Source organism: Medicago sativa, chromosome 6 (assembly GCF_051527215.1).
Source record: "Medicago sativa cultivar Bolivia chromosome 6, Bolivia_mono, whole genome shotgun sequence".
In the NCBI taxonomy this organism is placed as follows: domain Eukaryota; kingdom Viridiplantae; phylum Streptophyta; class Magnoliopsida; order Fabales; family Fabaceae; genus Medicago; species Medicago sativa.
The window spans coordinates 44,910,534-44,933,424 of NC_140754.1; the positions used below are offsets into that span (position 1 = coordinate 44,910,534).

At 34.1% G+C, this 22,891-nt stretch overlaps 1 protein-coding gene across 2 annotated transcripts; it reads left to right on the forward strand.

Moving 5' to 3' along the window:
- Positions 1–13,523: 13,523 nt before the first annotated feature.
- LOC146915438 (SPX domain-containing membrane protein At4g22990-like) lies at positions 13,524–19,607 on the forward strand. 2 transcript variants are annotated; one of them, XM_085717832.1, is made up of 12 exons: positions 13,524–13,726; positions 13,999–14,091; positions 14,716–14,774; positions 14,890–15,010; positions 15,219–15,530; positions 15,666–15,770; positions 16,205–16,659; positions 17,026–17,327; positions 17,513–17,718; positions 18,001–18,191; positions 18,562–18,695; positions 19,056–19,607. In XM_085717832.1, exons 3-12 carry the CDS (start codon positions 14,722–14,724, stop codon positions 19,292–19,294), a joined length of 2,118 nt encoding a protein of 705 aa, XP_085573958.1. In that variant the 5' UTR covers positions 13,524–13,726; positions 13,999–14,091; positions 14,716–14,721; the 3' UTR covers positions 19,295–19,607. The 2 variants fall into 2 exon arrangements, with proteins under 2 accessions (XP_085573958.1, XP_085573959.1); XM_085717833.1 differs by having other exon boundaries at positions 17,528–17,718.
- Positions 19,608–22,891: the final 3,284 nt, after the last annotated feature.

Below are 22,891 nucleotides of genomic sequence, written 5' to 3' on the forward strand. Positions count from 1 at the left end.
TGAGATCTTCATATTTTTGGCATGAATCCTTGCATAATATATTTTTGCATGAGATCTTCATATTTTTGGCATGAATAAGCTCCAATTCTCCTTTCTTTTGCTCCAAGACAAAATCTTTTGAATATTCATTCCTGAAATATAATAACTTGCAATTGAAGTAAAATAGTTCTTGAAGAAAATAAAAACATATTGAATTTAATTAAAATAAACTTAAATATTAAATAAAATACACTAATTAATGACTCATCATTGACTCATCATGGGCTCTTTATCTATCCTTTGTATGTTGCTACTTTAAGACTCCTAACCTAGCACTCCTTGTGCTAGTTAAGATTCATTGTGAGTTTAATAAATTCCATTTTAGCTTTTTCAAAAAAAGGTATGAGAAGTGATATTGTTTATAAACTCGTTTCAACTCTATTTTTATTCCATGTAAGGTTTAGATTTTTTTTTGATTACACCCCCTCACGTGAATCACGTCCAATATCGTCGTTGGGCTTGATGCACTATATAACAATCATCCTTACAAAATCAATTGAATTCTGCTCTTTACCCAACAGTTATTGCTCGCTCCCAACTGAACTTGCTAAAATACCCCTGCGTGAGTTAACTCAGGCAAGTGTTAATTCCAGCGAGAGTTAAGTTGCGCAACGCATGTTAAGATGCGCAGATTTTAACACATGCGTGAGTTAACCCATGTATGGGTATTTTTAGTATTTCAGTTGGGCGCGAGCAAAATGTGTTGGGTAAAGAGCAGTATTCAAATCAATTTATAAGATGAAGCATGACACTTTTATAAGATCATTTTAGCTCTGTCTTTATTTCATGTGTGATTTGAGTTTAACGCGATAAAAAAAATAAAAAGTCATTGAGTACTAATAATCCAATGAATGAAATGATTTTGTTTTGTAAATTTTTCTAAAATAAAATTATATTAAAAATTTGTATTTAACATTTATACATCCATCATATGTTTGTTTTTTACATATTCTTCTTATCAAATCAATTTGTGGTGTATTTCTGAAAACTTCAATGATATCACCTATTGAGAAGAAAGGTAGGATTCAGAGAGATCTTTGTATCTTATCGATGGATTTCAGGCAACAGCTATGAATGTTAATCTTGTTGATATTCATATCCATTTACACGGTTCAAGAGTTTCGGTACAATCTGAGTTTTTGAAGAAAAATTTGATCGTGCTTTGACATATGATAGTTGGTATAATATGTTTCCTAATGTTATGGTGGAGAACGTATTGTCAAATGTGTTCGATCACTATCCTATTTTTCTAGTATGTGATCCAATACCATGCAATAGGAGACTACATTCCTGCTTCAAGTTTGAGAATGCTTGGCTTGTCGATCCTGGTTTGGTAACTTTGTTTGCGAAAAATGGGTTACTTATGAAGATCAACTAAGTATTCATAAATTGGATGCTTGTGCATTGGATCTTACTGACTAGAGTAAGAATCATTTTCATCATCTCGACGGGAAATTGTTAAAGTCATAAAGAAATTTGATAGAATTCGTTTTCAAGTTCAAGTAGATGCATACAATGTCAACTCCTTTAACGCAGACAATAAAAATGACGAGTTATGCAATGTGGCTCATGAGTTTAGCTGAGCATTTCCATGAGCAACCTAGTGCAATTGGCCTGCTTTTATAGCCCATTTACAATTGAGGAATTCAAACATGCAATTTTTCTATGAAACTTGGTAAATGTCTAGACACTAATGGGTTTAATCCAGGTTCCCAACACTTTTGTCCACTTTGTGGTGATGAGATCTTCCATTAGTGTTGTGATTGGCTTGTTACAGGTGTTTTTCCTTATTCTATGAACATGAGTAATATTGCTTTGATTCCAAAAGGGAACAATCAGGCTACAATGAAAGATTGGCATCCGATATTTCTTTGCAATGTTTACTATAATTTTGTGGCAAAAGTTCTTGCAAACCATCATAAAATAATTTTTGATAAGTGTTTCTCTAAAAATTAGTCAGATTTTGTTTATGGGTGGTCTATTTTGGATATTGAAATGGTAGGTATTTAGATAGTGCACCATATTTAATCCCAAGTGAAAAGAAAGTTAAGTGATATTGCTCTGAAGATGGACATTAACAAAGCTTATGATATAATTGATTGGAAATATTTACGTGGCATCATGGTCAAAATGGAATTCTTGCAAAATGTGGATTAAGTTGATTATGTTGTTTGTGGAAAAAATTGATTACTCAGTGCTAGCAAATATTAATGTTCCCGAGCATATCACTCCAGCTAGAGGACTATGTCAGGAAGAACCACTATCTCTATATATGTTTATTGTTTGTGATGAAGGACTTAATTCCTTAATCAAAAAAGCTGAATCAAGTGGTGATACTCATGTGGTGAAGGTTTGCAATAATGCTCATATAATTTATTGGACTTCTATTTTACATATTATTTTTTAGAGGTAACTTAAATGACACTATAAGAATGAAGAATATTCTCAATACCTATGAAGAAACTTTAGGGAAATCCATTAACTTTCAGAAGTCAAATATCCTTTGTAATAGAAATGTTCAACATACTCAAACAAAAAAGAAATACTTCCACAACTTTTAGTGTTCAAGTTGAAATTGGAACAAGTAAGTATTTGGGTTTTCATTCGATGATAATAATAAGTAAGAAGTCCACTTAGCTTCATCAAAGATCGAATTTGGAAAAAAATTAATTCTTTTTTTTGAGAGAAAATAAATTATATCATTTCATTAAGAATCAAATCAGCAATACATGTTGGAATATCATCAAAGATCTGGAAGCCAGTACTAGATGAGGCTACCCTAGCTAAAGTATGAGCAACCTCATTTGCTTGCCTCCTAATAAACTCGACATGAGAGTTTGTTATGTGAGTGTTACAGAAGTGTCTACTACTATCCATAATAGACCCAAACTCGGTGACATCTCCACGGCCTTTGTTGAAATAATCAGCAACCCTTTTAGAGTCAACCTCAAAATCAACATTTGTTAGTTGAAGTTCATGAATCCACCGAATCGCATGATATAAGCCCAATTTCCCCAACATCTACAGAACAAGCTGGTGTGAAAGACATAGTTTTAGAGCGGATATGATTCCCATCAGAGTCACGAATGCACATTCCAAGCCCAATTCTATTAGAATTGTGTGGGAAAGATGCATCAATATTGCATTTATATCTTCCGCTACTCGGTTTCCTCCATCTTAAATTAACATTCACATTATTGTGAGAGGAACTCGGATTAAGAATTTGCTTGCTATTAGCACTCCTCCATCCTTCTAGCAAATGTCTTGCTCTTTCCAGAATAGTAACTGTCGAGTCTGACACCTGTTGCCAAAGTTTAAGATTCCTTGCTTTCCAAATACTCCAAATTAAAGACACTAATTTCTCAACTTGTGATGCAGTCAATCGATGCAGCAAGTTAAAAATAATATCAGGAGCATTGTCATGCTGTGATACGGATGGGGAAATCAGATGCCAAAGATTGGCTGTTTGCCAGACCTCAATCGTTGTCGGGCAAAGAAACAGAATATGATAACTATCTTCATGGGGATCGTCGCACCAGACACAATCTGAGGGGCAATTTACACCCCTACTTCGTAGCTTCACTCGAGTCGGAAAACAGTCTCTGCAAATCCTCCAAACCAAATTCTTGACTTTTGGAGGGACTTTCAAACGCCAGATGCCACTCCAAAACCCAGGCTTGCGTAAGTGATCAATATTTATAACCTCTTCAATACAAATCTGATAAGCACTTTTCACAGAATATTGCCCATTTCTCTCCGCTTTCCAGATCATCTTATCTATCTGTACTTGGTTATGTAGAGGAGTATTTAGGATACTTTGTGCCGTGTCATTTGCAAACAAATGTCGAATCAACGGTTCATTCCAGGCTTTTACTTCCTGATCAATAAGATGTCCTACCGAAAAAGGTTGAAGAGCCAACATATCATCCCCCACTGGTGGAATAATGAGACCTGAACCGATCCATGGTTCGCTGATGATGGGGATATTAAAACCTGTACCAATTTTCCATCTTGCTCCTTTTCTAACTACCACTTTTGCTTCAAAAATACTTATCCAAACAAAACTTGGATTATGCCCCAATTTTGCATCTAGATAAGAACAATTAGGATAGTACCTGGCTTTAAAAATCCTTGAAACGAGACTATCTGAATTAACTTGTAACTTCCACCCTTGTTTACCAAGCATTGCCACATTGAAAGCTGCTAAATCTTTAAATCCCATGCCTCCACTATTTTTGTGGACGGATAATTTTTCCCAGGATAGCCAGTTCAACCCTCTATTACTCGAACCACCATGACCCCACCAAAAAGCATTCATCATTTTTTCTATTTCATCCAGGAGTGAGTTCGGTAACCTGAAAATGCTCATAACATAGGAAGGAATAGCTTGTAGGACCGATTTAATCATGACTTCCCTACCTGCTTTGGATAAACATTTACTACTCCAACTGCTAATCTTTTGCCAAACTTTATCCTTAATGAAGCTAAAAGTTGCTTTTTTGCTACGTCCTACCATGGAAGGTAGGCCAAGATATTTCCCAGTCCCCAAAACTGCTCTGACTCCCAAAATCGTAGTTATAGATTGTCGAAGCGGTTCTTCAACATTCCTGCTATAGAAAATTTCAGACTTGGGAAGACTAATAGCTTGACCTGGGCTTCCTCATATTGATTCAAGATTTGCTTCATACTATTCGCCTGTTGCTCATTAGCTTGAAAAAACAAGAAACAATCATCGAGATAGAGGTACTAATAAAATATGTGCTTCAATCTATCCCAACTTATTTTATGAGAATCTTTACTTTACTATCATCTCTTTACGTTGATATTTATTAAAGGATGAACTCTTTCATGTGAGGTCACTCTGGTGGTCGAGATAGAGGCATACACTGGCTTTCTTAGGATAAACTCGAATGCATAAAGAGGTAGGAGGTATGAGCTTTAAGAATTCATTTGTTTTTGATTTGGCTATGTTGGGAAAACCTGAATAAAGAATCATGATAGATCATGATCTTCTTATATCAAAGATATATAAAGCCAAATATTTTCCGAGTTTCAACTTTCTTAACTCCTCATTTCATTATAAACCTAACTATGTGTGGCAGAGTATTTATAAATCCAAATTTATTCATAGAGAAGAAAGTAGATGGAGGATTGGAGATCGTAAGGATATTTTGGTGTGGAGATGGTAAGGATATTTCAATGTTGAGTGAGAGAGTATGGTGGTATGGGTGTTAGGAGGCTTAGAGGGTTTAACATAGCTTTGTTGGGAAAGTGGTGTTGGCGGTTGTTAACAGATAGGGAAGCTTTGTGGCGTAACATGTTGGTGGCTAGGTATGGTGTGGCGGATGGTGGTTTGGAGGATGGGGGTCGGAGTTGTTCTTCTTGGTGGAGGGGAGATAGTGAGGATTAGAGATGGGATAGGTGAGGGTGGAGAGGGCTGGTTTGGGGCGTGTGTTAGGAGGAGGGGTGGGTGATGGCGCTGAAACTGATTTTTGGCGTGATTGTTGGTGCGATGATGTTCCGCTGTGTGCCCACTTTAGTTGCCTATATAACTTGGCTGTTAACAAATCAATCATAGTTTGGAACATGTTCTTGTTGGGGGTGGATGTCGGTGGGGAGGCGTTGCAGTGGCGTCGGCGGTTGTGGGCATGGGAGGAAGAGGTGGTAGAGGAATGTAGGGTTTTATTACTTACAATTTCCTTGCAGGAATTAGTGGCAGATTGATGGCTATGGTTACCGGATCAGGATGGTGAGTATTCAGTACGTGGAGTTCATGACATGCTGACATCGCAGGAACAACCCCAGTTACATCCAAATATGGACTTAATTTGGCATAAACAGGTACCTGTCAAAGTCTCTATCCTAGCTAGGCGGTTTCTGTGGGGCCGTTTACCTGCAAAAAATAATTTGGCAAACCGTGGAATTATTCCCTTGGAGGTGCGGTTGTGTGTCATTGGATGCGGGCACGTTGAAGATGTCAATCATTTGTTCTTGTCTTGCCCAACTTTTGGTGCCTTATGGCCATTGGTGCGGGCATGGCTAGGAGTGATAGGGGTCGACTCTCAGACAACTTCAGATCATTTTTTGCAATTTATTAATTACGCAGGTTGCTCGAGATCGCGACAATCATTTTTCCACTTGATTTGGTTGCTTTGTGTTTCGGTTTTGTGGAATGAACGGAATGACGGGATTTTTAGAAATAGACAAAGCTCTTTACCATATATGTTAGATAAAGTCAAATCATCTTCTTTGTGGTGGTTATAAGCAAGTAATGTTGTATTTAGCTTTGGCACCCATATGGCGGTCGAGCCCTTTTTCATGTCTGGCCATCGACTGACTTGGTTGTAATCTTGTTTGGTGTAACACCCATACCAGACGTATATAGAAAGTCTAGCACGTGTGTTGAATTTAGTACTCGATACATTAAAATATACAACATAAAAACTTCGAATGAATATTATTTACAACAACATGCGTTCGTACAAGATATACAACTCATCTTTTCTAAGAATAATAAAATACATCCTTGGAATCCATCATATCCTGCTGCGGGAACGAACGATCACTTGTTGAAACATCCATTCGGCTACTAGCTTGCCATCCAACCTGTTTATCTGAAACAAATAAGGATTGGGATGAGACATAATGTCTCAGTGAGTTCCCCTAAATCCTAGGCTATAGGTAACCTCAGGGGAAACCTATGGTTACCACGTGCCTACTATACAACCTGACGGTTGATTATACTAGTGTGGAGACTTGCTTTCCTAGACAGTGGTGCATGCTAGACCCGTCATCGGATCATTTTACTTGTTATAGGCTTCACTTCCTATACGTGTCATGGCGGTCGAGGGGGAATCTAGGACCGCATTGCCAAGTATACGCTCTATGTATCGAGGCCTAAACATATCATGATCATGGCACGATTCTAAACCGGACGATTAGGGGAAACCTAAGATCGTCATCGGTATCATGTTCTTTACTTGTTCTATTCATGATTTGTACTTTCTTGAAGCATCTCATGCTCTTGTTCACAACTTAGACATGCTTGAAATCATTCTTGCAATAACATGAACATAATCATAACATAAGCTACACGAACGTGCATAAGTTCATTCATTATTATTATGTTAGCGTTGAACAAACAATCATTATCTTGATTCATTTTACGGAGAGCCCCGGGTGGAGTAACCCCGAGAACAATCCCATCATGACCGATGTACGTACATCGGACTCCCTCTGTGTCGTGCGGGTCCTTTGCGGCTTGAACCGTTCCCCTTAAGTCGAGAACCTCCCGTATCCCCCTGACGTGGATAACAAGAGACACGAACACCGACATGCGGTTACAAACTTAGTCTTGCGTGCTAGGTGACATGCGGGTCCCTTACGGCTTGAATCGTTCTCTTAATGAGAACCCCTTGTATCCCCTTGATGTGGATAGCAAGAGACATGCCACCTACGTTATACTTGTCATGGTCTTGCCGTTTATTTAAGATATACCTAATCATGCTTACATGTTTACCTCGGAACCTTGATCGATCCGATTAGCGGTAAATTCATACTTGTTCATGTACATACTTAATCTTAGTGGAGAGATTAACTAATCAATCCACGGCTTAACATGCCCGCTATATCATACTTGTTCATATGCGAAGAGAATATACTTCGCGTCTTATCCCATACAGGATTCATGCTTAACTTTCTAGTTCTTGACATACTATGTCAAGGCTCTATTTTCATTCCCCTTCTTAGTTCATCACTACCCGAACATATTGCATAACGCAACACTCATGCGTATCATTTATCAACAAGCCTTGTTAACGATTTACCATGTCTTTCCCTTGTTTAAAACCTTGTTTGGTATTGTACCTTAAACACTTGGAATTGAGGGGTTTCATAGTTTAATAAGGTACTGCAAGATCGAGCCTCGGATAGCCCATGCTGGCCACAGAACGAATTGACAACACATGTTGTGCAGTCAATTTCGCCTGGCTAAATTTCTCTCCGCCAAGCGAAATTTTTCGCCATGGCGAGCTACTCCAGAGAGCACTGATCCCCAGCTCGCCTGGCAAACTGTAGTAGTCCAGAATTCTGCAGAAAACGTGATTTTTCATAAAAACCTCAATTTCAAGCATTATAAGGTACCTGGAACTTATAGGACACATAAAAATAGTTAGAAATGGAATACATGGCATCATTAACATGTTTTGATCATAAATGGTACAAAGGGGGTTACTAAAACCCTAATTCATATAAACTAACATAACATAGCAAAATTCATGTTTTCTCACAAGAATTGTACAATCCAAAGGTAGGATAAACTATCTAAGAACTCACCTAAACATGTTCTTGTGATAGCTCCAAGCTTCAAACTCAACAAGCCAAAACCCTAGCTTTTGATCCACTTGCTTCATTGGCTCAAACCTTACCAATCTTGTTGTTTTCTTGCAAACCCTAGCATCATGATCTTTTCCAGCTCATCTCTAATCCATTCCAAAGCTTCTTTCACCAAAACCCTAATTTCATGATTTTTCCCTTATGATGATGGAGTTGGAAAACAAACTCAACCCAAGTCCAATATTGCTTCTTTGATCTTGAAGAAACTTTATCATGTACAAGTTCATGCTCTAACTTGCTCTAAACCAAACCTTAACTCCATGAACTTCTCTTGATGAGGAGGAGTAGAGAATCAAACCAAAACTAAGCTTTCACATGCTTTAAAGACCATGAAGGAACATAGTTGGAAAGATTACCATGAGGGAATGAAGTTTGAGAAAAGTTTGGTGAAGAGGTGAAGAAAGGATGGCGTGAGAGAAGAGAAGAGAGAAGGAGAAGAAACCTTGCCAACAAGAGAGAGAAAGGATGAGATCAAAATGAGATATTTTGGGCCAATCACAATTAAATATCCTTTCCCGTGCAATTACCAAATTGCCCTTGTCTTAAACGTGTTTAATACGACACTGATACTTTATCTGTATTATGCTGACATGTCATAAATTATTTCCCTTAACTTACTTTTCCATGAATTTAATTCCTCTGGCCCGATCACGGGTAATATACCGATGCTGACAGGCGGGATATTACATTTGGACTTTGACATTTTCATGATTGTTTTGGCACACCTTGTATTGTAACAATTACGTTGTCCGTGTTAATATAATTCATTTTTGCTTTTTCAAAAAAATTATAAAAAAAAACACTCTTTAAATTTATTAAATAGCTTTTTTTTAGGGCAATTTATTAAATAACTATTATCTCTAATCTTTAATATAATCAAAATACACCGGTTGTTCAACATACCTATACATAAATATAGAATGTTCATGATTAAGACCAGGGAAAGTATAAATTATTAAAGGGAAATGTTAACTTGTGCCCTTAGGGCATAAGTTTAGAAACTAAACATAGAAACTTTTCATTGGAAATTGTGCATTCAATATATTAAAAGTTTGAAATTTTGTCTTTTCAATACAAAAGTTAGTTTTTAATTCCATTTTTAGTTTCTTAACTTGTGCCCTAAGGGCACAAGTTAACATGACCCATTATTAAAAAAAGAATGAGTCCAGTCAAATTAAAACTCACTTCCTAGAGACTAGAGAGAGTATAAGAAATGGCGGCTAATAAGACGCTGAATCTCTAACGGAATCTATTTTAATATTTCTGCCTCCATTTTTTTATGTATTTTTTTTCCACCACTCCTTTTCTTCCCAATCATTTTCCTTCTTTAATTTGGACAACAACAATAATAATTGAAATACAATTATTCCATTCTAAACTTTCTTAATTTATGTTTTCTTTGACCAATTTCTCAATTTCTCTCTTTCGTTTACTTTCTTAATAAATATTCCTTTATTTTTTTGTTAATTTTTTTGGCTATAAAGAAAAGAGGAATATAAACTGAAATTCTATGGAGAAGTAAATAAAGTCTAACTAAACTTACTCACAAAAAATAAAACTTCAAAATAATTCTTATATTCACTCTCATCTTCAACTCCTAAAAAAAAGGCACAATAATCTGGAATTTTATCGAAAAGTAAATAGAATATAACTACAATTATGTAAACAGAACCCACTTTAGTTTCTTAAAAAAAAACTATAACTATTTAAACAAAATATTGAACTCGAGTTCTTCTAAACGACTTTATATTCACACTAGATTTTGGACCCGTGCGATGCACGGGAAGTTGATTATCTCATTGACAAATAAATGTGGTAGTTGATCATGAAATGGATAATAGTTGTTGTTGAGCATGAGTTAATGCTTCGAAAAGATGATGACAACAACAACAACCAAACATTATCCCATTAAGTGGGCTTGACTACACGGATTGAAGTAAGTCATATTGTTCTATCATAAACCATATTTAAATTCAACTCCTTAATCTATAAACTTTTCCTCATAGTTTCTCTTATAATTCTTCTAGGTCTTCCTATACCTCTTGTATTATGATTATCCTCTATTTGATCTACTTTTCTTACTATAGAATCTACAGGTTTTCTCTACACATGTCCAAACCACCTAAACCTATTTTCCACAATATTTATACTATATAGGTGCTACCCCAACTATCCCTACAATGTTGCCATTTCTAATCTTATCCCATCTGATATCACCACACATCCAACGCAACATCCCCATATCCACACACTTACTTTATTCTCGTGTTGGTTCTTAACCGCCAATATTTTGTTCCATAAAACATCTTTGTTCTGACAACTGTCTGGTATTTTTTCATTTCAACTTAAACAGCACGTTTGTATAACAAAAAACACATGAGGCTCTTCTACATTTCAACCATCAAACTTGAATACAATGAATTACATCTGATTTTATTTCTCCATTATTTGGTACTATGAACCCAAGATTTTTTTTGTTGAAAGAATGAACCCAAGATATCTAAACTGTGTAACTTCTATGATATGATCTCCAACTTTCACCTCTAAGTTTGAACTACTTCGTCTTTTGTTGAAGTTACATTACATATACCATGTCTTGCTTCTACTCAAACAAAAGTCTTACGCTTCTAAGACTTGACTCCAGGTCTCCTACATCCCATTCAATTCCTGCCTCGACTCTCCAATTAAGACTACATCATCTACAAAACCCATACATCTTAGTGCTAGCTATTAGATGTGTTTTATAAGAACATCCAAAACTAATGTAAAAAGATAAGGGATTAAGGTTGGCCCTTGGTCCAATCCTTGTAATGAAAAATACATTGATAAGGATTAGGGTCGACCCTTGGTCCAATCCTTGTTATGAAAAAAAAAAATCACTGATAATAGTTCCAATAGACAAATCCTAAAACCCCCGAAGTAATTTAGACTTCAAGAACATTTTTGGGTCCAAAAAGATGTCTAAAAGACTTCAGAACTTTTATAAATAAGATAAGATATGTGAATTATAAAGAAACAACAAAAATTAGAAAAGAAATGCGGATCAACTTTTTCAGCTCCAAAAAGTTGTCTAAGAGACTTAAGACCTTTCATAAATAAGATAAGATACTCGATCATTTTCTAAAAATATAAATAAACAGCAAAAAATTAGGAAGGAAAAGTGCAACAACATTTTTGGCTCCAAAAAGTTGTCCAAAAGACTTAAGACCTTTTATAAATAAGATTATAAGCTTGTTATTGTCATTTTATCGGTTTTATTTTTAATTGTTTGCATATAAAAAAACTTACACCATTCAAAAATCGAGACTAAATATAATTTTTAAATAAACATTCACATGTTTAGAAGTTCTAGTTCAACTGACAAATGTCGAAATTGTAAGACCAGATGTCATGACTCGGGTTCGAACGCGACCTCACAGTCGTGTGTGCTTTTAATTTGGTAGATAACCACTTCATCTAAGACCAAATAAATAAATAAACATTCAAATTTCTCACGCTTAATTAGTTCTATAGCTTCAAGGTGTTGAGTTGAAACTCCTTCCAATACAATCATAATATTTTTTTTTGGTGGTGACCGAGGTTCAAACTATAAACCTTGAATATATTATACATTGTTCATACCAACTGAGCTACGCTCACGAAGACAATACAATCATAATATAATCATGAATGTCACTTTAATAAATAAAATATTTATATTTTTAAACAAGATCTAATGCCAACAAAGCTATGAAAAAGCGCACTACCAAAAAAAAATCAATGACTACCAAAAAATGCTATAAAAAAGCGAAGTGTAACATACTTGTGAGGTTGTAATGCAAGTACCACCACTAATACACACACGTGTCCACATCAAATAAAAAGCTGTAAAGTTTATACAATTATTTGAAAAATTCATAATTTAATTGTATAAAGAACATAAACTAATAAAATAATTAAAAACAAAATGATTGAGTTTAAACGATTAATGAATTTCATCAAAGATGAATTATAAAATGATCAAACTTTATTTACTTTTTCGACATAACTTTCATAATTTTAAATCTTAATTTTTTTTCTTGTCAAAAAAAATCTTAATTTTTTTTGTCGTGTATTCGGCTGATTAGAATATAGTTTATAATATGAATGAGTCGGAGTTCGAACCTCACCTTTAAATATAATAATGAATTGTATCTGACAACTGAGTTATATTAAAAAAAAAGGTTTGATTTTTTTTTTTTTGAAGGAAGCTAAACTAAAGTGTATCCATATTTTATATTGGCTTAATTGCACTTTTACCCCCTATATTTTGCCAATTGTGCGATTTTGCACCCCATTGTTTCAAACGAGCGATTTTGCACCCTATATTTTGCCAATTGTGCGATTTTGCACCCCATTGTTTCAAACGAGCGATTTTGCACCCCATAGTTTTCCCCCTTTCTGATTTTGCACCCCAAAAAATCATAAAAATATTCAGTTTTTTTCCAAAAAATTTAAAAAATCGAAAAAAATTTAAAAAATTAGAAAAAAATCAGAAAATATAATCAAATTTTTTTTAAAATTCTGGAATTTAATTTTCAAAATACAAAAAAAGTAAATATTCAAAATTTTAAAAAAATCTGACCTTTTTTTAAATTGGTATCCAGATTTTTAAAAATTAAATTTTTTTCCAGAATTTTTTAAAAAAATCTGACATTTTTTTAAATTGGTATCTAGATTTTTAAAAACTAAATTTTTTTCCAGAATTTTTTTAAAAAAATCTGACCTTTTTTTAAAATTTTGAAAATTTAATTTTTTTGTATTTTGAAAATTAAATTCCAGAATTTTAAAAAAAATCTGATTATATTTTCTGATTTTTTTTCTAATTTTTTAAATTTTTTTCGATTTTTTTAATTTTTTTGGAAAAAAACAGAATATTTTTTTGATTTTTTGGGTGCAAAATCGCTCGTTTGAAACAATGGGGTGCAAAATCGCACAATTGGCAAAATATAGGGTGCAAAATCGCTCGTTTGAAACAATGGAGTGCAAAATCGCACAATTGGCAAAATATAGGGTGCAAAAGTGCAATTAAGCCTTTTATATTTATATAGATATAGATTACGGTTGTTGTCACATTTTCTTTTCTTTCTGAACTGGTTGTTGTCACATGCTATGCTCGGTGTTTGTTTATCTTGTGTTAATTCATCTCTCTCTCTCTCTCTCTTGTGTTAATTCATTTCACAAAAATTAGAAGAGAATATTTAAAACCAATCCGAAAGAAGAAAAACGTGGTTTTCTGTTCCTAAGCTGGAAAGACACAACAGAACACACAGGGGTATGTATTATTGTTTCATTCGATCTCAATTACTTTTGTTTCAATTCATTCATTCTTTTCATGTTTTTGGTTCATATGTTTCAATTTTCACATCATGTGTCTTTTCTTAATGTTTGTGAATTTGTTCTATGAATATCTTATTTTGATACTGGTATCTGGCTCAAGGACCGACTAATCCGAATGGACCAATTTAAAGCCAGAGTGAAGTTTTGTATGGACTATGAATGTTATTTATGAATGAAAATGACTTGTTGAGTTGTGAATATTTGCAGATTCATATTTTGGTGGTACAAAGTGGTTGTTGCAGCTGGTGTTGTGATTTTGAAGCTTAATTTTTGATACAGCAACAATATTCAATTACCTTTGTAAGTGTTGTTTGTTGGTCATGAATTAATTAATATCATGTTATGTTATGTTATGATGTGTTTTGCATGATTGAAATAGTTGATTGTGAAATGAAATTGTTATGAAGTGTATAGTTTTGATTTTGATGAATAAAATGAGAGACACTTTTTATTTTTATTGGTCTTAACTCTCTGGTTTATGCAGAAAGGGACTATGGTAAACCGGAGTTTTCCTGGGATGTAAATAAAGTCTGACTAATGATTATTCTAACCCAGATTCAAACCTTAACTGAAACTTATTAACCACTTGAGTTCAAACACCTCGTTTGAGAGACCCTTTTTCAATTGGCTATTGATTTAATTTACTCTCATTGGCAAAGGCATTTTTGAGAGGCCGGAGAGGGGCCATGGTAAACCGTAGTTCTCCCTGGAAGTAAGTAAAGTCTGACCAATGATTATTCTAGTCGGGGATTGAACAAGGATACTCCTGACTCGACCTTTTTTTTTTAACAATACTCCTGACTCGACCTTAACTGAAACTCATTAACCACTTGTTCAGTTCAACTACCTGGTTTGAGAGACCCTTTTAATTTGTTATTGATTTAGTTTACTTTCATTGAGAAAAGCCGTTTTTGATGATTGCAGGAAGAGATGGTTGCCTTTGGGAAGAAGTTGAAAGATAGACGAATTCAAGAATGGCAAGGGTATGTATGTTTGCTCTTGTGTTGTTGAAGGTTTAAAATTTTTGAGTTGAATATTAGTCTTAAAGTAGTGGTACGTTAGATTCATAAGTTTGATTTTTATTTTATTTTATTATAGATATTACATAAACTACAAACTCATGAAGAAGCGAGTAAGGCAATATGCTCAACAAATTCAACAGGGTACACTAGATCGGCGACATGTTCTCAAGGATTTCTCACGAATGTTGGATAATCAGGTTTTTGTTAATTCCTTTGTTGAATGCATAATGATGAAATACTAAATGAAATTTTAAAGCTCAAATTGGATTCTGCTTATGAGTAAATGTGATTATCCGAGTAAAATGAATCATTGCTGTTGTCTTACATTGATTTTGCTATATGTTGCTGCGAATCGTTTAATTTATATTTGTTTCAATCATTTTTTTTACTCTTGTAAAAATTCAGATTGAGAAGATTGTCCTTTTCCTGTTGGAGCAACAAGGGCTTTTGGCAAGCAGGATAGCAAAGCTTGGAGAAATGCATAATGATTTGCAGGAGGAGCCTGAGATACACAAAATAGCCGAACTAAGAGAATCTTATAGAACAGTTGGACAAGAACTACTAAACCTACTCTATTTTGTGGAGATCAATGCCGTTGGCTTGCGTAAGATATTGAAGAAGTTTGATAAGCGCTTTGGCTATAGATTCACTGATTACTATGTCAAAACTCGTGCAAATCATCCTTACTCCCAGCTGCAACAAGTGTTCAAGCATGTGGTAATATATTCAGTTCAAAAATGGCGTTCACATAATTATATTTAGAAACCGAGAAATTCTCGAATACAAATTTATTATAAATATAAAAATTTGTTTTAATGAATGAACATCGACTGAAGGATATGTAATTTGTAGGGGATAGGTGCTGTTGTGGGAGCCTTATCTCGCAATCTTCACGAGCTTCAAGATCGTCAAGGGAGCTACCTATCAATTTATGATCAGCCTGCTTTTCCTCTTCAGGTTTTTATTCTCATTTCCTTGTCCTCAAAACACTAATCTTGTTTTATATTTTCTTTTCCACTTGGTGCGTGTTTGGTTGTGCGGTGGAAAAAAATGCTTTTGAATGAATTGGTTATGTAAAATTGATTCTGGCTAAAACTGAGTTGAATATAAACCGATTTACGTTTAAATACGTATGTAAAAGTAGATTGAACAATAAACTTGAGGCTAGAAATGAATTGTAGAAGGCTAAGCTCAAAATTCTTGCTTCAAGTTTGAATCATCCCTAGATACCAAATCAATTCTTCCTGAGAACATCCAAACATGTGAAAATCAATTCAACACTTCTCGAATCAATTTGGGCTCCTCTAAAAATTGATCTGTTAATGCATGCTTTATTAACTGGTTAAGGAATAGCTCAAGGTTGGTGTTGATTTACTTGGTTTTATATGCAGGATCCTGTCGTTGATAAGATAAACGCAGCTGTTGATAGGTTATCCAACTCAACAAACTTTCTTAACTTTTTGGCACAACATGCACTCATTATGCAAGACGACCTTCCTACCCCTTCTGAGGAACATGTTGATGATGAAAGATACCATTTTATGTCTCTTCTGCTGAACTTGGCAAACACATTTTTGTATATGATCAATACATATATCATTGTTCCTACAGCAGATGATTACTCTACAAGCCTTGGTGCTGCACCAACGGTTTGTGGTATTGTTATTGGGGCGATGGCTGTTGCACAGGTGTTTTCTTCTGTGTATTTTAGTGCATGGTCGAACAAATCGTACTTTAGGCCTCTTGTATTCAGCAGCGTGGCTCTTTTTGTCGGAAACATCTTTTATGCATGTGCATATGATGTTAATTCAATATGGATTCTCTTACTCGGTCGTCTTTTTTGTGGGTAAGCAATATTCTATTTTTTTAATTTTCTCCTGTCATTACTTGATGAACATAATTTATCATGTGACACTAGCACGACAACACTAACACGTTGATGTCGATATTAATTTGAGAAAATGAAAGTTGACGTAATGTAACATGTGTCGATATTGTGTTGGTGTCAGACTGTGATACATGTCGGAAACGGACACGGCTTCAATCTGAATTGTCCGTGGTACATAGATTTTATATACCATTATTTTACTGGTACATGAAAGTTATGCTTTTTGCTTGTTATGAGTTCCAAATGCACTGATCTGTGTATGACATTTATAATCACATTTAAGACCTTTTTTATGTTGCTGAAAACACTTGATTTCTTGTGCAGATTGGGTTCTGCCAGAGCTGTTAACCGGCGTTATATAAGTGATTGTGTTCCACTCAAAATCCGCATGCAAGCATCAGCTGGTTTTGTTAGTGCTAGTGCTCTCGGAATGGCATGTGGTCCCGCATTAGCTGGCATACTTCAGACTAATTTTAAGATTTACAACCTTACTTTTAATCAAAATACCTTGCCTGGGTGGGTTATGGCTGTTGCTTGGCTGGTATATCTAGTATGGTTATGGATCTCTTTTCAGGAACCTTCTCATTTTGCTGAAGAGAATCATACACCAAATCAGTCAAATGTTGGTATGTACTTTTATTGCCTCTACATGTTGATTATTGTTTAACATTTTTATTAAATTTCTCCTTGTATGATTACATCATCTTAGATGACGTTCTGTTTCATTCGGTACTACTCTGACCTTTTTTTGAGTTCTATGATTCTGTTGAATAGCAAAATTAAAAATAAAACTTTTTTTCTCCCTGTGCAGTGGACAATGGTGCAGTAGACAATGGTGCAGTAGACAATAGTGCACTAGAAAAAGGCCTAAAACAACCATTATTAATTACTTCGGATGATAAGGTAGACGAAGACATTGACCAAGATTATGATGATAGTGAGGAAGCTCCAGAGGAATCTCGCCTTCCGGCCAATTCAATTGGATCGGCATACCGACTCCTTACACCTTCTGTGAAGGTTTGTGAACTCATTCTCACTTTTATGATATTGGGCTTCTATAAATTAATAATGAATTCACTAGATACACAATTTTCTAACCATTTTTGAATTGATTACTGGTCCCTTCAGTGTGCTGATTATTTATTTTAGGTTTTTTTTTACAAGATTACCATGTTTTATATAAGATTTCTTGCAGTGATATTTATTATATAAAATTCACCATGTTCCAATGGAAGATGATGATTGGATGAAATGGAAAGTTAAATGCGTTACCTGACCGAAGTTTTGTAAAAACTGCAGGTTCAGTTATTGATATATTTCATGCTTAAATATGTAATGGAAATTTTACTATCTGAATCTAGTGTCGTCACAACATACTACTTCAACTGGTCAACCAGCACAGTTGCGGTTTTTCTTGCTTGCCTTGGCTTGACAGTTCTTCCTGTAAACATTGTTGTTGGAAACTACATAAGCAACATGTTTGAGGACAGGTAATCTTTTCTAAATCATTGCATACAATTTTGTAACTTCCATTTATTTTTTTGAGAAATTATAAATTATAGACCGAGAAGAGCGGACAAACGGCCACGTCTTCGCACTAGTTTCCAATGAAGTCCATGATACATTTGATTGTCATCCATAGTTACGATTATTGTCTAATTGAATTTAATTAAAGATGTATTGTGAAACATAACGCATGTCAATTCTCGCTAAAATAGTGAGGGAAAAAGAAAACACCCTATAGAGATTATAATGTTGCTCTGTCAAAGGAATTAAAAAACCATTTAGAGCCTTATTGTTGTTGAAAATTGTATTATTTTTCATATTGGTCTGAGGGGTCATATTTTCCATCTGTTTTAGGCAAATTCTGTTGACATCAGAAATAATGGTTTGCATTGGAGTTCTACTCAGCTTCCATGTAATCTTTCCGTACTCTGAGCCGCAATACATCTGTTCGGGTCTCCTTCTATTTGTTTCTGCTGAAGTACTAGAAGGTAAACTATTATTTTTCCTTATATTTTAAGATTTTGCGCCAGATTATAATGTAAAGGTGCAAAGAAAACATGAAATCTTGTCCCAACACGTGAAACCAGTAACTATAGTGATGGACCAAAATGACTATTTTAACATAAGGGACTATTTTGACAAACAACGCATAATCAGGGACTATTTTGAAATTTCGATACAATAGGGACTATTCTGACTACTCGTTACACATTCAAGGACATAAATGACTATTACCCTATTTTTCATTATTGTGATTGATATGGTTAGGAACTGATTTGATTTGTTTCGATTATTTTTCTGGTTTGTCTTGAGTAGAGCATAATTTGACAATATATCATTGATTCTAGGTGTGAACTTGTCACTGCTTTCACGCGTCATGTCATCAAGGCTTTCTCGTGGAACCTACAATGGCGGTCTTCTGTCTACCGAGGCCGGAACAATTGCTAGAGTAATTGCTGATGCTACCATTACATTGGCTGGTTTTTTGGGTCAGAGTAGGCTCCTTAATGTCACCTTGCTTCCTTCACTCGTCATTTCAGTATTCTCTATCATAGCAACCTGCTATACCTACAATTCCTTATACTGATTTCTATCCTATGAGGCTCAGATTGAAAGAGGATAATGCTCTTTTTCAATCAAGTCTTATGGCTCACGAACATTTGGAAAAGTATCTAGGTTGTTATTTATGTAGGTTGTTTCAATGTGAATTTTGGTAAAATGGATTGTTCAATTTTCACTTTAATTTTTCTTTGATGATTTGTTACTTTGTTGTCTGAGTTATACTTGTATTTCTTTTTCATCCTTTTTGATATAGTTAGGGTTAGGATGAGTTGAGGATGTAAATGAATTGATGCTGGGCTGGCTATTTATGAATTAATAATTTTGTTTTGTTATCTCAACTGGTTTGAACTAAGAGTTAAGGTATTTGGAGGTCTCAGATTCAAACACAGGCAAAGGAGAAAAAGTTAACCACTTTAGTAAATTTGATTGTGATATCATTAGTAAATTATTCATGTCATGTAATTAATTTTTATCGAAGTTGGATAAGGATAAATTATTTACAATTCTTCAAAAGAAACCTAGTTCACAATAATAATATTTCAAAATAAAATGGCATGCACGTGGCTTGACTTCAGAAGAAAACAAAAACCTAAATATATACATCTGGACACACTGATAGTATATGATCTTTTTTTGGTTACAAAGGATATCATATGATCTAATTGCCACGTCGTGCATTATGTTGTTTCTTTTTCGGTTGAGACGAAATCACCAAATAATAGACACCGATTTATGCTCGTCATTGCCCTGTTCTGCTAAATCTTGCCCATTATTTTCTAATTTTTAATGTCCACGCCTTTTCGATGTAAGCATCACAATAGATACATTCCTTTTTAGATAGTTAAATGGACCTCTCCAACCCATAATCTTAAACAAATTTTTTAAACGATATTCATTAATCATTTAAGAATAACTTTACATCATTACATTTCAATATTAAAAACACACAATGTTAGATATTAAGTCTTTGAAAGAAAGACTCTCCTCCTCTTTAAAAGAAAGATCCTCCCATTCAATGTTTTACAACTCGAGAGTTTACCTCAACTCGTTTTGTCTAAGTAAACTTGACTCGAGAACTCGTACGAGTTTACCTAAAATTAAAATTATATAAAATTTATTATATGCAAGACATATATAAGCTACTATAATATTGTAAATAGGTCAATAATACAAAATATGACTTAAAAATTAACGCAAAAAATCATAAGTTTCATAAGTATTCCATCCATAAAACCATCCAAAAAAAGAAGTTTCACAAGTTTCTAAAGTTGTTAATAAATGAGCCAGAAAAAAGGGCCAATTTTTAATTTTTTTTAGATGTAAACTCGTAAAGCTCGATAAACTCGGTCGAGTTTACACAAGTTTATCGAGTGTTAACTCGGTCAAACTTGTCAAACCTTCCGATTTTACCAGAAACAGAATTTACATCAGAGTTAACACGACTTTAGTATCTAAAAACGAAAACTCGGTAAACTCGGAGTGTTAACACTCGATTTGCGGAACATTGCTCCCATTATTTCCATAGACACACATGTGCAATATGGTTAACCATGTGCAAAATTATGGCTGATTTAGTTGAATATATCTTAATATAGACCACGTTAAAAATTATGAAGTTAATTGTGGTTGAAGGATTATGCAGTTGAATTAAACGTGATTAACTAGATGTAGAAAAAAATACGTTTAAATATCATTACTCTTTTTTTTTTTTTTTTAACTAATACAGATTTTTGTACTGGTTCCGTCAACATAACCATGGTTGAATATCTACTTTTTAAATTAGTGGAAAATATTTGCAAAGCAGTGGGATGAATATTAACTTCATAGAATTTTCTTTTTTAAGGAATAAAATGAGAAATGATATTTGTACATCTATTTTTTGAACTTTTAAAATAACCCTCTCTCTCATATTTACATGTATTTTTATTCTCTCTCTTTTCTTCTTTCTCTCTCCATTGTTTTTGTCCAATAAAAAAAGAAGAAAAGTAGGTGTCACAAGAGTTATGTAAAATTGGTTGTACAAATATCACTTCTCATGTAAAATAGGTACTATCTACGGTCTTAATTATAACAAAAAAAAATAAAATTCATTTATTGATCTGAAATAAACAAATGTCACTCACTCTATTCACACTTAAAGTTTGTCGAGTAAATAGGCAATTACCCCCCTGAAATTGTAAGTTTCGTCAATTATCCCCCCGAAATTAACAAAACTTCAATTACCCCCCTGAAATTGCACAACGTTAATCAATTTACCCCCTCCGTCAAATTCTTATGTTAGTCAACATGACGTTTTGCAAATACTCCCCCTGAAGTTTTGCACTTATGTGCAAAATGCCCCCTGAACTTGAAGATTTATATTTTTTTTTTCTTATCCTTAAAAGTGACTGCATTATCACTGAATTGTGGAGCATATTAGCTAAGTTTTGACGGTATACAACCATATATGTTCCCTGAAACGATCAAACATTAACCGTGTATTAGAGGCACTTACATTATTGTTTGTTTACAAACAAAAAGTATTAGGAACTCTACTGTCATTTTCAATGCATATATGTTTTTTTTTGAGAATATATACCTGTGGAAATATGTATGACTTTCTGCATATACAAAAGGTTGTGCTTACTCTTCCTTATTTGCAGGTTCTTGTCATATTAGTTGATGCTTTCACTCTATAACAATATAAACCACTCTAAAACTCTAGTTGTGTATATTATGTATGGCATGTTAGCGTATTGTACACTAAAGCTCATGTTGACTGGAAGGCAAATCATTAGAAGTGCAAAATAATTTCATATTGATTGAACCGAAAAATGAAACAGAATTTTCTTAGTTTCTAGGAATTCATGTTTTGTCAATAATTGGCCACCTTAATAAAAATCAGGAACTGAAAGTAACTTGATTTATGAAGATTTACGGTGACTAACATATGAACTTATGCCACTGTGAACATTGTTCAAAAACTTATCAAACAGGTAGTGAAAGTTTTGCACTTATGCTCCACAGTAATGCAGTCATTTTGAAGGATAAGAAGATGAAGGATAAGAAGAGAAAAAATATACATTTTTAAGTTTGGGGGACATTTTGCACATAAGTGCAAAACTTGAGGGGGGTATTTGCAAAATGTCATGTTGACTAACAGAAAAATTTGACGGAGGGTGTAAATTGATTAACGTTGTGCAATTTCAGGGGGGTAATTGAAGTTTTGTTAATTTCAGGGGGGTAATTGATGAAACTTACAATTTCAGGGGGGTAATTGTCTATTTACTCAAAGTTTGTCAGATGACCATCAAATACTGTTAGATTATGTTTGTGAAATGACCATCAAATACTGTCAGATTAATCAATATTCTCTCCGTCCCGCAATAGATGACTCATTTGAAAATGTATAATTTTGATCTAACTTACTTTGACTATATTTTTCTACTAATATACAAAGATAAATAATACTCATATAAGATGTTAGATTCGTCTCGATGAGTATTTTCGAAATATCAAATTTTCGAAAAAATTTCTAATATATTATTCAAGATATTTAAGCTCAAAATTATGCATTGACATGCGTAATATGATCAACTGTGTCATATGTATTATGGGACGGAGGGAGTATATCTACAAACCT

What these genes read in the sequence shown, in the direction of transcription:
- LOC146915438 (XM_085717832.1), top strand. Translation starts at nt 14,722, where the DNA reads ATGGTTGCCTTTGGGAAGAAGTTGAAAGATAGACGAATTCAAGAATGG. An exon ending in CACGAATGTTGGATAATCAG is followed by an intron (nt 15,011 to 15,218) that starts GTTTTTGTTAAT and finishes GTAAAAATTCAG; the next exon opens with ATTGAGAAGATTGTCCTTTT. An exon ending in AACAAGTGTTCAAGCATGTG is followed by an intron (nt 15,531 to 15,665) that starts GTAATATATTCA and finishes TGTAATTTGTAG; the next exon opens with GGGATAGGTGCTGTTGTGGG.